At 38.1% G+C, this 13,033-nt stretch overlaps 1 protein-coding gene across 1 annotated transcript in view; it reads left to right on the plus strand.

Annotated features, from left to right (window-relative positions):
• The window catches only part of f5 (coagulation factor V), a 53,508-nt gene that overhangs the window by 24,588 nt on the left and 15,887 nt on the right, over positions 1 to 13,033 (plus strand). The window contains exons 11-14 of the mRNA XM_016992591.2: positions 3,309 to 3,459; positions 4,701 to 4,913; positions 7,644 to 9,873; positions 10,702 to 10,861. Coding sequence (XP_016848080.2) covers positions 3,309 to 3,459; positions 4,701 to 4,913; positions 7,644 to 9,873; positions 10,702 to 10,861 — 2,754 coding nt within the window. The remainder of the gene's footprint in view (positions 1 to 3,308; positions 3,460 to 4,700; positions 4,914 to 7,643; positions 9,874 to 10,701; positions 10,862 to 13,033) is intronic.

A 13,033-nucleotide genomic window follows, 5' to 3' on the forward strand; every position in this document is an offset into this window, starting at 1 on the left:
ACTAACATTTGAATTGCACCTTGAAACAGATTGGCAGCTGCCATAGCTTTTAGATACTCTTAGGATATGTACATACAGTCCTTCAAAATTTTATTCTTTGGGAATACAACTCCTAGAATTCCTAGCCAGCATGGCTAGTAGCCTTGGCAACAAAAGTTCATTGACACCAATGGATTCTGTACCTTGTAGTCTCACAGATGAAAGTTGCGTCACAACTGTGGTAAACAAACAATAGACATGCTTGATGGGCATTTCTAGAAGCTAGGATTTCTGGGAGTTGAAGGTCAAAACATCTGGGAACCTACAGGTTGAGAACCACAACTCTAAAGATTAGAACACAGAGCGATGGATTAAATTGCAGGAAAAGAGATTCCGCCTAAACATTAGGAATAACTTTCTGATGGTAAGAGCTGTTTATCACTGGAATATGTTGCCTTGGAGTGTGGCAGAAACTGGATGGCCATCTGCCAGGAATTATTTATTTATTTCCATTTATTTCCAGCATTTATACCTCGCCCTTCTCACCCAGGGGGACTCAGGGCAGCTTACAACAGTTGGCAACATTTAATGCCAAGAACATAATAATAAAACAAAAACAGTACATATAATCAATTAAAACTATAAAAATCTATATATATAAAAGAGTGATGGCATCACGGCGATTCACAAAACAACAAAAGTACAGGCCCCCCAACCTCAAAATTTGACAACACAACCCATCATCCACGCCTCAAGGTTGATACAACAAAAAGAAAAGAAAAATGAAGTCCTAATTAGAGGGAGAGCAATAATTTTTTTATCCAATTGCTGCCAGTTTAGAGGGCTAATCTCTGCCCACTTGGTTGCCTAGCAACCAAGGGACAGCCAAGTTTCAGTTAGGGGACAGGCAGATTTAGGCCTCACTTAGGCTTCTTCCACAGATTATCTAATTTGCACTGGATTATATGGCAGTGTAGACTCAAGGCCCTTCCACACAGCTATATAACCCATTTATAATCTTATATTATCTGCTTTGCACTGGATTATCTTGACTCCACACTACCATATAATCCACTTCAGTGTGCATTTTATACAGCTGTGAAGAAGGAGCCTCATATAATCCAGTTCTGAGCAGATAATATAAGATTAGAAATATACAGTAGAGTCTCACTTATCCAACGTAAACAGGCCGGCAGGATAAGTGAACATGTTGGATAATAAGAAGGGATTCAGGAAAAGCCAATTAAACATCAAATTAGGTAATCGTTATACAATTAAGCACCAAAACATCATATTATAAATTTGACAGAAAAAGTAGTTCCATGCGCAGCAATGCTATGTAGTATTTACAGTAGAGCCTCACTTATCCAACACTCGCTTATCCAACGTTCTGGATTATCCAACGCATTTTTGTAGTCAATGCTTTCAATATATCGTGATATTTTGGTGCTAAATTCATAAATCCAGTAATTACTACATAGCATTACTGTGTACTGAACTACTTTTTCTGACAAATTTGTTGTCTAACATGATGTTTTGGTGCTTAATTTGTAAAATCATAACTTAATTTGATGTTTAATAGGGTTATCCTTAATTCCTCATTATCCAACATATTCGCTTATCCAATATTCTGCCAGCCCGTTTATGTTGGATAAGTGAGACTCTATTATACTGTATTTACAAATTTACCACTAAAATATCACAATGAATTTAAAACACTGACTACAAAAACATTGATTATGAAAAGGCAGACTGCGTTGGATAATCCAGAACATTGTATAAGTGAATGTTGGATAAGTGGGATTCTACTTTAATATGAAATAATTACTGGGATAGAATAATGCAGAACAATATAATCTCTAAAACCAGGACAGTAAATAAACAGGGGAATTCCACACAGGAAACAATCAGGGCCAGCTAACACCTCCCAACAAAGTATTCCCATTATCAAAGTCTGGCAAATCCTGTTTTCTCAGGGCCACAGACAGTAGAAGCACATAAAATATCGCAAACAACACCACTCTGAAAACAAGGGAATTCCAGACAGGAAACAATCAGGGCCAGCTAACACCTCCCAACAAAAATTCACTCAGGGAGGAAACAGCCAGGCTTTAAAGCTGCAAGGCCATTACATCCTAATCATTTTTTCCTAATTGCAGCATTCATACTTGCCTCCAACAAACAAACAAAAAAAAACCAATCAGAAATATTGTATATTCACAACCTTTAGGAAATAATATCCCCTGATGGCGCAGCGTGTTAAAGCGCTGAGCTGCTGAACTTCTGGACCGAAAGGCCACAGGTTTGAATTGGGGGAGCGGAGAGAGCCCCCACTGTTAGCCCCAGCTTCTGCCAACCCAGAAGTTCGAAAACATGCAAATGTGAGTGCATCAATAGGTACTGCTCCGGCGGAAAGGTAACGCCGCTCCATGTAGTCATCCCACATGACCTCGGAGGAGTCTACGGACAACGCCGGCTCTTCGGCTTAGAAATGGAGATGAGCACCAACCTCCAGAGTCAGACATGACTGGACTTAATGTCTGGGGAAAACCTTTACCCTTGACCTTAACTACCACCAATTCCTCAATACTTTATTTCCCATACCACCATACTTCGCCACAGCAACGCGTGGCCGGGCACAGCTAGTCTATATATATAAAAGAGTGATGGCATCAGGGCAGCGGACAAAACAACAAAACTACAGATCCCCCAACCTCGAAATTTGACAACACAACCCATCATTCACGACTCTAGGTTGATACAACAAAAAGAAAAGAAAAATAAAGTCCTAATTACAGGGAGAGGAATAATAATTTTTGTCCAATTGCTGCCAGTTTGAAGGCTAAGCTCCGCCCACTTGGTCTCCTAGCAACCTACTCAGCCCAGGGGACAGGCACAGTCAGGCCTCACTTAGGCCTCTTCCACAGATTATCAGATTTTAACTGGATTATATGGCAGTGTAGACTCAAGGCCGTTCCACACAGCTATATAACCCATTTAGAATCTTATATTATCTGCTTTGAACTGAATTTTCTTGACTCCACACTGCCATATAATCCACTTCAGTGTGCATACTAAACATAAAGACAACCATACAACAGACATTCAATATCACCACTACCTCAACAATTTCTCACCAACACCACCAGAAAATGCCACAGCAACGCGTGGCCGGGCACAGCTAGTACATTATAAAATGCTTTGATTTTGTGTTCCTGCATGGCAAGATGCGTTTGGACTGGATAGCCCTTATGGTTTCTTGAAACTCTATGATTCTATGATTCTTTAGTATGCTACCAGAAACAATGGCATGTCTTGATGTCTTACAGAATAAAGCTGATGTGGAGCAACATGCAGCATTTGCTGTGTTTGATGAAAACAAGAGCTGGTATTTAGAGGAAAATATAAAGGCATACTGTAGCAATCCATCCGCTGTTAAAAGAGATGACCCCAAATTCTACAAGTCTAATGTCATGCACAGTGAGTAAAAAGACCGAAATAACCTCTTCACTAAAGTCCAGAATCAGTAATGTTCAGTCAACCATTAAAATCTATTATTTTTTAGAAAAATAATATAGTTGTGCATTAATTACACATATTTATAAGCTTCAAACTATATACTGTAGACCAGTTTCAAAACCACTCTACAAGTTTGGACTGTGAGTACTTCCAGTACCTTTAATGGTTGTTCAGAAGAGGAAGTTTCAGCAGGTGCTGCTTGTAACAGCATTTCCCATTACCGAACTAACAGTGAAATCCCATCTAAATAAATAGGTCTGGCTGAGTGGGGAACCAGTCTTTCATGAAAGGGGTTCAACAGCCTGGGAGAAGTCACCAAGGGGACCTTCTCACATGTGCCTTTGGAAATACAATAGAGTTTCACTTATCCAACATAAACGGGCCGGCAGAATGTTGGATAAGCGAATATGTTGGATAACAAGGAGAGATTAAGGAGAAGCCTATCAAACACCAAATTAAGTTATGATTTTACGAATTAAGCACCGAAACATCATGTTATACAACAAATTTGACAGAAAAAGTAGTTCAATATGCAGTAATGCTATGTAGTAATTACTGTATTTACGAATTTATCACCAAAATATCATGATGTATTGAAAACATTGACTACAAAAATGCATTGGATAATCCAGAACGTTGGATAAGTGAATGTTGGATAAGTTAGATTCTACTGTAGTGGGAACTAAAGGAAGTCTTCTCCAAAAATCTCAACATATGGACACGTTCATGTGGGGAGATATGGCCCTTCAGCAGTCAGTATCCAAAAAATAGTAGAATCCAAACTTCCTTGGTATTTCCCCATGTAACTTGTAAAATTGTTTTATGTCATGGATTATATATCCATCCAGATGTTTTTGGACTGTCACTCCCATCAACTTTAGTTAGCATAACCAACTGTGAATAATGATTGAGCTCTAGCGTTGCAACATTTGGAAGGCCAAACATAATTATCTTTATGTGAAAAGACAGCTCCCATTCTTCAAGTATACAGTGGTAAAAAAAATGAGTGACTATAACACAATCCTTGTAATGTTGATAAAACTGAAATGCTCTTAATATTTTTTATTTCTTTTTAGATATTTAGTTGAGTATTCTCTTGTTATTCATGTTCATCTGCAAGTGAAAGCCCATTTAACTCATGAGAGTTGCTTTAGATAGGCATGAATTGTTAATTGTGTGTTCTTTTGTTTGTTTAATTTTAGCCCTTAATGGCTATGCAACTGACAGACAAAATATCCTGGGATTTTGTCAGTCTGAAACTGTCGAATGGCACCTCACCAGTGTAGGCACACAAGACGAGATTGTACCTGTGCATCTTGCTGGTCACACTTTCCTGAGCAGAGGAAAGGATCGGGATATTTTAAATCTTTTCCCCATGAGTGGTGAATCGGCTACTGTAACAATGGACAATCTGGGTAAGTTAGAGATCTATGGCTGAGTATTTATTTGTTTATGTACTTGCAGTATTTGCTGTTTGATCTGAAACTAGGTGTGGTCCATTCCTCAGCTGTCACTACTTTCCCACTCAGGCTTCTTGGGCAAATGGAAAAGGAGTTTTGCTGTGGGGTGTTTTCTTTAACTCCTTCCTTTTACTGGGGGATGGAATATTATTTGTTTATTTTATTGATTGTTGTGTTGACACGGTTTTTAGTTATTGATACTTGTTTTAACTTGTTACATTTTGTTTCTGTGTTGGGCTCGGCCCCATGTTAGCCGCCCCAAGTCCCTTCGGGGAGATGGTCATGGGATAGAAAAAGAAAGTATTATTATTATTATTATTATTATTATTATTATTATTATTATTATTATATCCCTAAAGATGGGCCCCTGGTGGTGACGCAGTGTGTTAAAGCGCTGAGCTGCTGAACTTGCAGACCGAAAGGTCCCAGGTTCAAATCCCGGGAGCGGAATGAGCGCCCGCTGTTAGCCCCAGCTCCTGCCAACCTAGCAGTTTGAAAACATGCAAATGTGAGTAGATCAATAGGTACCGCTCCGGCGGGAAGGTAACGGCGCTCCATGCAGTCATGCCGGCCACATGACATTGGAGGTGTCCACGGACAACGCCGGCTCTTCGGCTTAGAAATGGAGATGAGCACCAACCCCCAGAGTCGGTCACGACTGGACTTTACGTCAGGGAAAACCTTTACCTTTACCTACTATTCCTAAAGAATCCCCCCTCCACCAGGACATTGATCATTTGTGGAAATGTTGTAAAGCACACCCTCCTAACAAGGAGTTACATTCAATTTTATTATTTTATTTATTTATTTACACTATTTCTATTCTGCCTTTCTCCACCCCGAAGGGTATTCAAGGCAGCTTTCTGCATTGCTTTAGGAAATATACACATTAAAACTAGGGAGTTCCTTTTCAAACACCCTTTATTGTGAATAGTGTATGGATCCGTGGTAGGGAAAATGCCTTCCATGGACCATGTGTGGCCTCCATCTGCTTCTTCTACTCTTCCCTCCTCTCCTTCTCCGTCTTTCTCACTAAATCCTATAGAATTGCACACCTCAACTCCCTACTGTAAAAATATTTGGATGGAATGAAAAAATGTCCCCAAATGTAGAGTAGAATTATTATTTTCTTCAAATTTATGTATTAATTTATCTTATTTCTACCCTGCTTTTCTCTACTCTGGAAGGGACTCAAGGCGGCTTACATATAGCAACTATTAGATGCCTTAAAATACATCCAAAAAGAGGCTTAAATTCAATTATATTAAAATTAATACATATTAAACATTTAAAACATTATATTCATTATTAAAATCACATCATTCGAAAATCATAGTCCAAGGCTATTTTGACGTCAATTATACATAATTCCCAGTCTATTATTGCTCTGTTCTACCATCTTTACTGACACCTAAACTCCCCTAAATCCCAGAGGCATAAATCTGGTGTTAGTAGAATTGCTTCTAAAGAAATGTCCAGGTATATGGAGTTTGTTTTTTTTTTAAACAGAGGCACTGAATCCAATTCAAAAGCAAATATAGGTTATTTGTTTATTTACCATATTTATACTCTGCCCTTCTCAACCCTGAAGGGGACTCAAGGAAGCTTTACACATTGGCAACTAGTCCATGCCTTAAAACAATGTACAATTAAAATAAACATTTTAAAATAGAATTTAAAATACTTTAAAACATTTAAAAACATTACATTCACTATTAACCAGGCTATCTGCAATCGTAATTATGTGCCATTCCAGTAGTCATGGTATATAATTCCATATCCATCTATTGCACTACAATTGTTCTTCAAAGGCTTAATCCCAAATACATGTTTTTGTTCTCTTTCGGAAGGTCAGGAGGGAGGGGGCTGATTTAATATCACTGGGGAGGGAATTCCACAAAAACCACTGTCTCTCCTTCCCTCCAATCCCACCTGCAAAGGAGACGGGACCAAGAGCAGGGCCTCCCCAGATAATCTTAAACTCCAAGATGATTTATAGCGTGAGATATGTTCAGACAGATAAGCTGGGCCAGAAACATTTAGGGCTTTATAGGCTAAAGCTGGCACTTTGAATTGTGCTTGGTAGCAGACTGGCAGCCAGTGGAGCTGACATAACAGGAAGGTTGTATGTTCCGTGTACACCACTCCGGTGAGCATTCTGGCTGTCACTCATTGGACCATTTGAAGCTTTCAAACAGTCTTCCAAGGCAAACCCATGTAGAGCATGTTGCAGTAGTTTATTCGGGATGTAACCAGAACTTGGGCTACCATAGCCAAATCTGATTTCCTAAGATAAGGGCTTGTATATACTGCCTACAGGTCATGTATTGTCAATTCCATTGTTCAGTATGACAAATGTATTTTATGTATTTGTTAATATAATGATAAATTAAAACAATAACAATAATTTTAAAGACTAAAAATATTACATCATTTATCAGTTTACAATTGGACAGTTTAGAACCAGTTAGAACAATTTGAAATTATGCAACCACAGCAGATGCACAACCTGAATAAAATAATTAAGGCCTGAAGGCTTTAATAAAAGGCCAAGTGTTGACTTAAAAGTGATCCCAATTTAGACAATAGTCAGGCGTTCAGGAGGAGGGAATTCCATACATAACTTTATAGATAATCTGAATTACAGATACAGAATAGGTAATCTATATTATTTTACATCTTCAGGAACTTGGCTTTTGTCGTCATGGGGCTCCAGGGAGATGAATAATGGTATGAGACTAAGATTTAGAGATGCCAAATGTGATGATTATGAAGAAGAAACTGAAGATGACTTTGATGAAGAAGAAGTTGCTGTTGTTGATGCAAATGTGGTCAGTTTTGCCCCTGAGAAAAGTGAGCAAACAAAAGACAAAAAGGAGAAAGAAAACAGAGGTGCCATAGAAGATGATGAGGAAGAGGAAGCAGCAGAAGAAGAGGATGAAGAGCAACGCTCATTAGCTTCAATGTTGGGTCTTCGAACATTTAATAGGCAAATTGCTGAGACGGAAGAGCTGAATCTCACTGCGCTTGCTATGCAAGAAGATACAGGCAGCATCACAGCTGTGAGTGGTGGAGGTGATGATGATGATGATGATGATGATGATAACAAATCTGGGAATTTACATCTGGTGGTCACAAACAGCAGTGCTTGCTTGCATGGTGATACCTTGCAGGAAACTCAAAGTTCAACTTCAGTCGAGTCTTTCTACCCAAAGCCCACAACTTTTTTAGATATCAAGATGGAGAATATCTCCTTGCCATTTGAACAAGCCCAAACCAACCATGAAAAGAATGCCATTCAGATTTCAGGCAGTTATAGCCAAACAACTGAGCCTGGATGTTTAAGAACAGTTGAAGCGGTCCAGCGCAAAGATGGAGCAGAATTACTGGTTAGCACCAGTGCTCCCATTTCAGTGCCCTCTTCAGAAAATGAAAAAGAGGGAAACGCATCTGGAAGAAATCCTTCAGAAGGAAAGCCAGTTTTGACAGAGGCCACTTTGATTGCCCTTAAAGAGATGTGTGCCTTACTCTTTCGCGTCAAACAAAAGAGAAATATTTCTACTTCAGACAACACCACTTTCAATATTGCATCTCTTGCCACTTCTCCTACACTAAGCACATCCAGCGCATTCCAGATCAAAACTGATAATCTTTCACATGATTATGATGAGGCTGAAGAAGATGCAACTCCTGACCCTCCCACAGTCTCAACTAATTCAACTTTTGTTGTGGAAGGGTCAACGGAAAATAATAGTTCCGAACAACAAGCTTCTTCTGAAGTATTTATTGCCATTCCAACTGCAATAAATACCTCCCGTTTAGGTATGTTAGAAACTGGTCACCTTTCATATGATTATGATGAGGCTGAAGAAGATGCAAATACTGAGCCTCCCAAGGTTTCAACTAATTCAACTTTTTCAGTGGAAGAGTCAGTGAAAAACAATAGCTCTAAACCACAGCATGCTTCTTCTGAAGTATTTACTGCTATCCCAACTGCAGTAAATACATCCAGTTTTGATATAGTAGAAACTGATCACTTTTCAAATGAGTATGATGTGTATGAAGATCCAGTTTTAACTGTGGAAACATCAGAAGAAACAAATGATTCAAAACCACACCATGCTTCCTCTGAAACAGACCTCTCAGATATTCAGAGCCATGGAAATTTGACTTTGGATGATGGGATAAACAGCTTAATTTCTACTCTCAATACAAAAACTGTCAAGAGTTGGAAAGATCCATCTGACTGCCCAGGACAAAAGTGTACCCCTAAAAAAACAGAGTATATATGGAATGTAATCTCTGAGAAGGAAAGTTATGATACACAAGCAGCTCTCATTAAGGATATTAACAACAAACTGCAGAACAGCTCCAGAAATATCACAGCACACCCAGAAAATGCAATATTCATTAATAAGAAAAACAAGAAAGCATATAAAGAAAATTCTCTTCCTGAATTAGGTCAAGCAGAAATAAACAACAAAAACAAAGTGCTGAATGAACAGAGATATGAAAATAGTTCATCTGGAACTTTCATAAAGATCCGCCGAAAGGAAAAACCCACAAATAGCTTAACACCAAGAACGTCCAAACCTCTAGCAAAACTTGGAGACTTCAATGACACCAAACAGAGCAAACCCATTGTTACAATAGGCCTTCCAGCTGAAGATGGAGATTATCAGGAATATATCATAGACGACACAGATGATGAAGACAGTACTAGTGATTCTTTCGAATACCAAATGGTGCACTATGACAATCCATATACCATGGATTCCAGACTGGATACTAGTGCAGCTCGTAACCCTGATGATATAGCTAAAAGCTACCTACGGTCTCTCAACAGATTAGGAAACTTGAGGCAATATTATATTGCAGCTGAAGAAGTTTTCTGGGACTACGCAACGAGGAAAAGGTTTGATGGGGTTATTTTCCTTTCATCACTACCGAATTACCCTTTTTTATTCAATATCTTATTATTGCTCCCAGGAAGACAATAGTCTTGTTTACAGTTATAGAGCTGGAGGGGAACTATCTTCTCTTGTTGTTGACACATGTGCCTGTGAAAGCAAACACTTGATGTAAATGAGACAATGCATCACTCCCCCAAATCATTTATTGCTACTCTTAGGATTATCCTCAGAGTAAACACATGTCATTTAAAAAGTGTTTGGCCATAGATGGCACACTTTTCTGGCCAACAGCCTCTCTGGGCCACCCATTTTTCCCACTTCTGAGCAGCTCTTCAAATAATCTGATCATACGATCTCCAATCTTTATGGATTGGTTTCTGTTAGGTTTAAATGCTTCCTTATTTACTCCCTCCTGGGAAAAATGGGCATGGGAACAGCTCCTACTGAGTCACAGGGCCCTTCCACACAACCATATAATCCAGAATATCAAGGCAGACAATCCACAATATCTGCTTTGAACTGGGTTATGAGTCATATAATCCAGTTCAATGTGGATTTTATACAGCTGTGTGGAAGGGGTCACAGTGGGAAGAAAGGGTATTTACAGAACAGAAATGTGAATAGTCAGGGCAACACAATGTGAGTTTTATGACATCCAGGTAACATATGAGAGCATTTGAGTTTGTGCAAGATACATATTCATATATAAATTCACCCATTTTTCCCAGATGAAATTACCAGGTGCTTGAAATCAAAATTATGTCTATAGAAAGGTTGGTAGGGTTTTTTAACTCACTGTTTTTTCTCTCATAATGCTTCCATGTTCTCAGTACAGTGAGAAGTGGCCAAAGCAGGACAGTGTACAAAAAAGTGATTTTCCGAAGTTATCAGGATAACACGTTTAGGATACCTCGTGTTGAAGGGGAATATGACGAGCACCTTGGCATCCTAGGACCTGTCATTAGAGCAGAGGTTGATGATGTGATAAAGGTCAGCCCATATTCCTGACATTTTTGAAACTGAGGTCTATAGATGATTTAAAAACAACTTTAAAACTAAGAGATGTGTAAACTTTGAAGACTGCATTTCATTTGAATACTGAAAATATAATAATCAATAGAATATTTTGCTTTTTATAGTCAAACTCTGGAGTTGAAATTACTGACAGATATGGGATTTGTTTTAAAATATTGTGGTAGGGTACCCTTATTTAGGATCTCATGGTCTAATCTGAGCTCAAATTTGTACCCAGGAGCTCAGAGAATAAAGGATACAATTTGTAAAAAAACATATAAAGCTTTATTGGACCTATATTTGTTTTCTTGTCCCAACTAGATTATATCAATTGGATCAACTGCTAAATGGTATATTAATCTCATTGATTCAATGGGTTTGCTTTAGCTGGGAATAGGAATTGAATTAAGATTGTTATTTCTGGGTATTATATCAGTCTATATGTAAGTGATACAATGAGCATGCGTCACAATTATTCCAAACAACAACAACAACAACAACAACAACAACAATAATAAATTTATTTTTGTATGCCACCTCCATCTCCCTGGCAGGGGACTCAGGGTGGCTCACACGGGGAACAAGCCCAATATAATCACATAAAATCATAAAATAACAATTCAGACAACACAATTTAAAAACAATTTAAACAGGTCAAAAGCAGTTATCAGTCATGTGTCCAGTTTACAAGTTTTGGGGATGTCATAAAATGTGAAAAATTTCAACATAAAGTACAATAATTAAAACCGAAGTCTTCTGCCTAGACATCTCAGAAAAATATTGGATATAAGGAGAGGCATCAACGATCACAACAGTAATATCAGCAACCACATTAGCTAGTTTAGATGTAACCCAATTTCATTTAATTTCACAAAACCACAGTTTTTCTCTTTGCATTTGTTTACCTTGACAAGTAGGCATAAGTATAGATAATGGGCATCCGTACTTTGTCTAGTTATTGGAAGAATGCAACCAAGAGTCTCTTGACTGACAAATTTTTGGACAGATAATTTTGACACATTTTAGGCATTCTTCCAAATAATCCAATGCTATTTATGAATCTAAATTTTCCTCTTATGTCACCTGTTAGTCTGTTGCTAAACACATGGCTACTGGGTGCTCTTAGGTTTGGGGTTTTATCTGTTTGAGGGACCTCCCCTGTAGCACTTTATTGTTATGTTAGGTTATGTTTCTGTAAAATCCGTGATTCCTCTGGAATTGCTGATTTTCCCCTCTTCTGTATAGAAGGTTCGGCTAGATATGCAATGGCATTCAGGGAATTGGAAATACTATTACTGTACTATGAGACAGAGATAACAAAATTGTATCATAGGTCAAACTTCTTATGAGACCAGCCTGGACAAGACTTCCTAATATATTGTGAATGTAACAATCTTACATAAACCTCTTGTTACATAGAAGTATGTAACAGAAGGATTTCCTGAATTTCCATCTTGATTTTCCATTTCAGAAAAAACATAGGAAGGAGTGAAGGAGGAAACATAAAAAATAGATTTCTTTTCTTAATAATATAATAATAATAATAAAAAAACTTTATTTATACCCCGCCACCATCTCCCCAACGGGGACTCGGGGCGGCTTACATGGGGCCATGCCCAGAACAGTACAATATAGCAAAATATAAAACAACATATCATAATACAATTAAACAATACAATAAATAATCATGTACAATGCAACACATTTCTTCCCATTTTGATAACTTTACTTTTGAATGTGTGAAACTGCCACTAGTAAAATGTTGCATGATGGCCCTGAAGCTTCTTTCCACCACAAACCACACGCTGTCCAGGTGATCCAATGTAAGAGTTTATTAAAAGCAGAATATAATAACAGCTGAATATATGAAAAACAAGCAAATATAAAAAAGGGAATCAGAGTTCAAAAAGTTATTTCTATAAAAGCCAAAAGCCCAAAAAAATCAATTCAAGGAAAGTCTCTAAAATAATTCCACAGATATATTCAAAGACAAGGTACATAAAGACAAGGCAGGCAAAACTATGCCTCACAAGACCAGAATGCAGGAACAGCTTGGAAACTTGAATACATGAAATCCAGGCTCATAAAACCAAGAACTCTTCACCTGAATGCAGAGTTGCTCTCACAAAGATTATACCAGTGTGAACC

The sequence above is a fragment of the Anolis carolinensis genome, chromosome 3, assembly GCF_035594765.1.
Source record: "Anolis carolinensis isolate JA03-04 chromosome 3, rAnoCar3.1.pri, whole genome shotgun sequence".
NCBI lineage: Eukaryota > Metazoa > Chordata > Lepidosauria > Squamata > Dactyloidae > Anolis > Anolis carolinensis.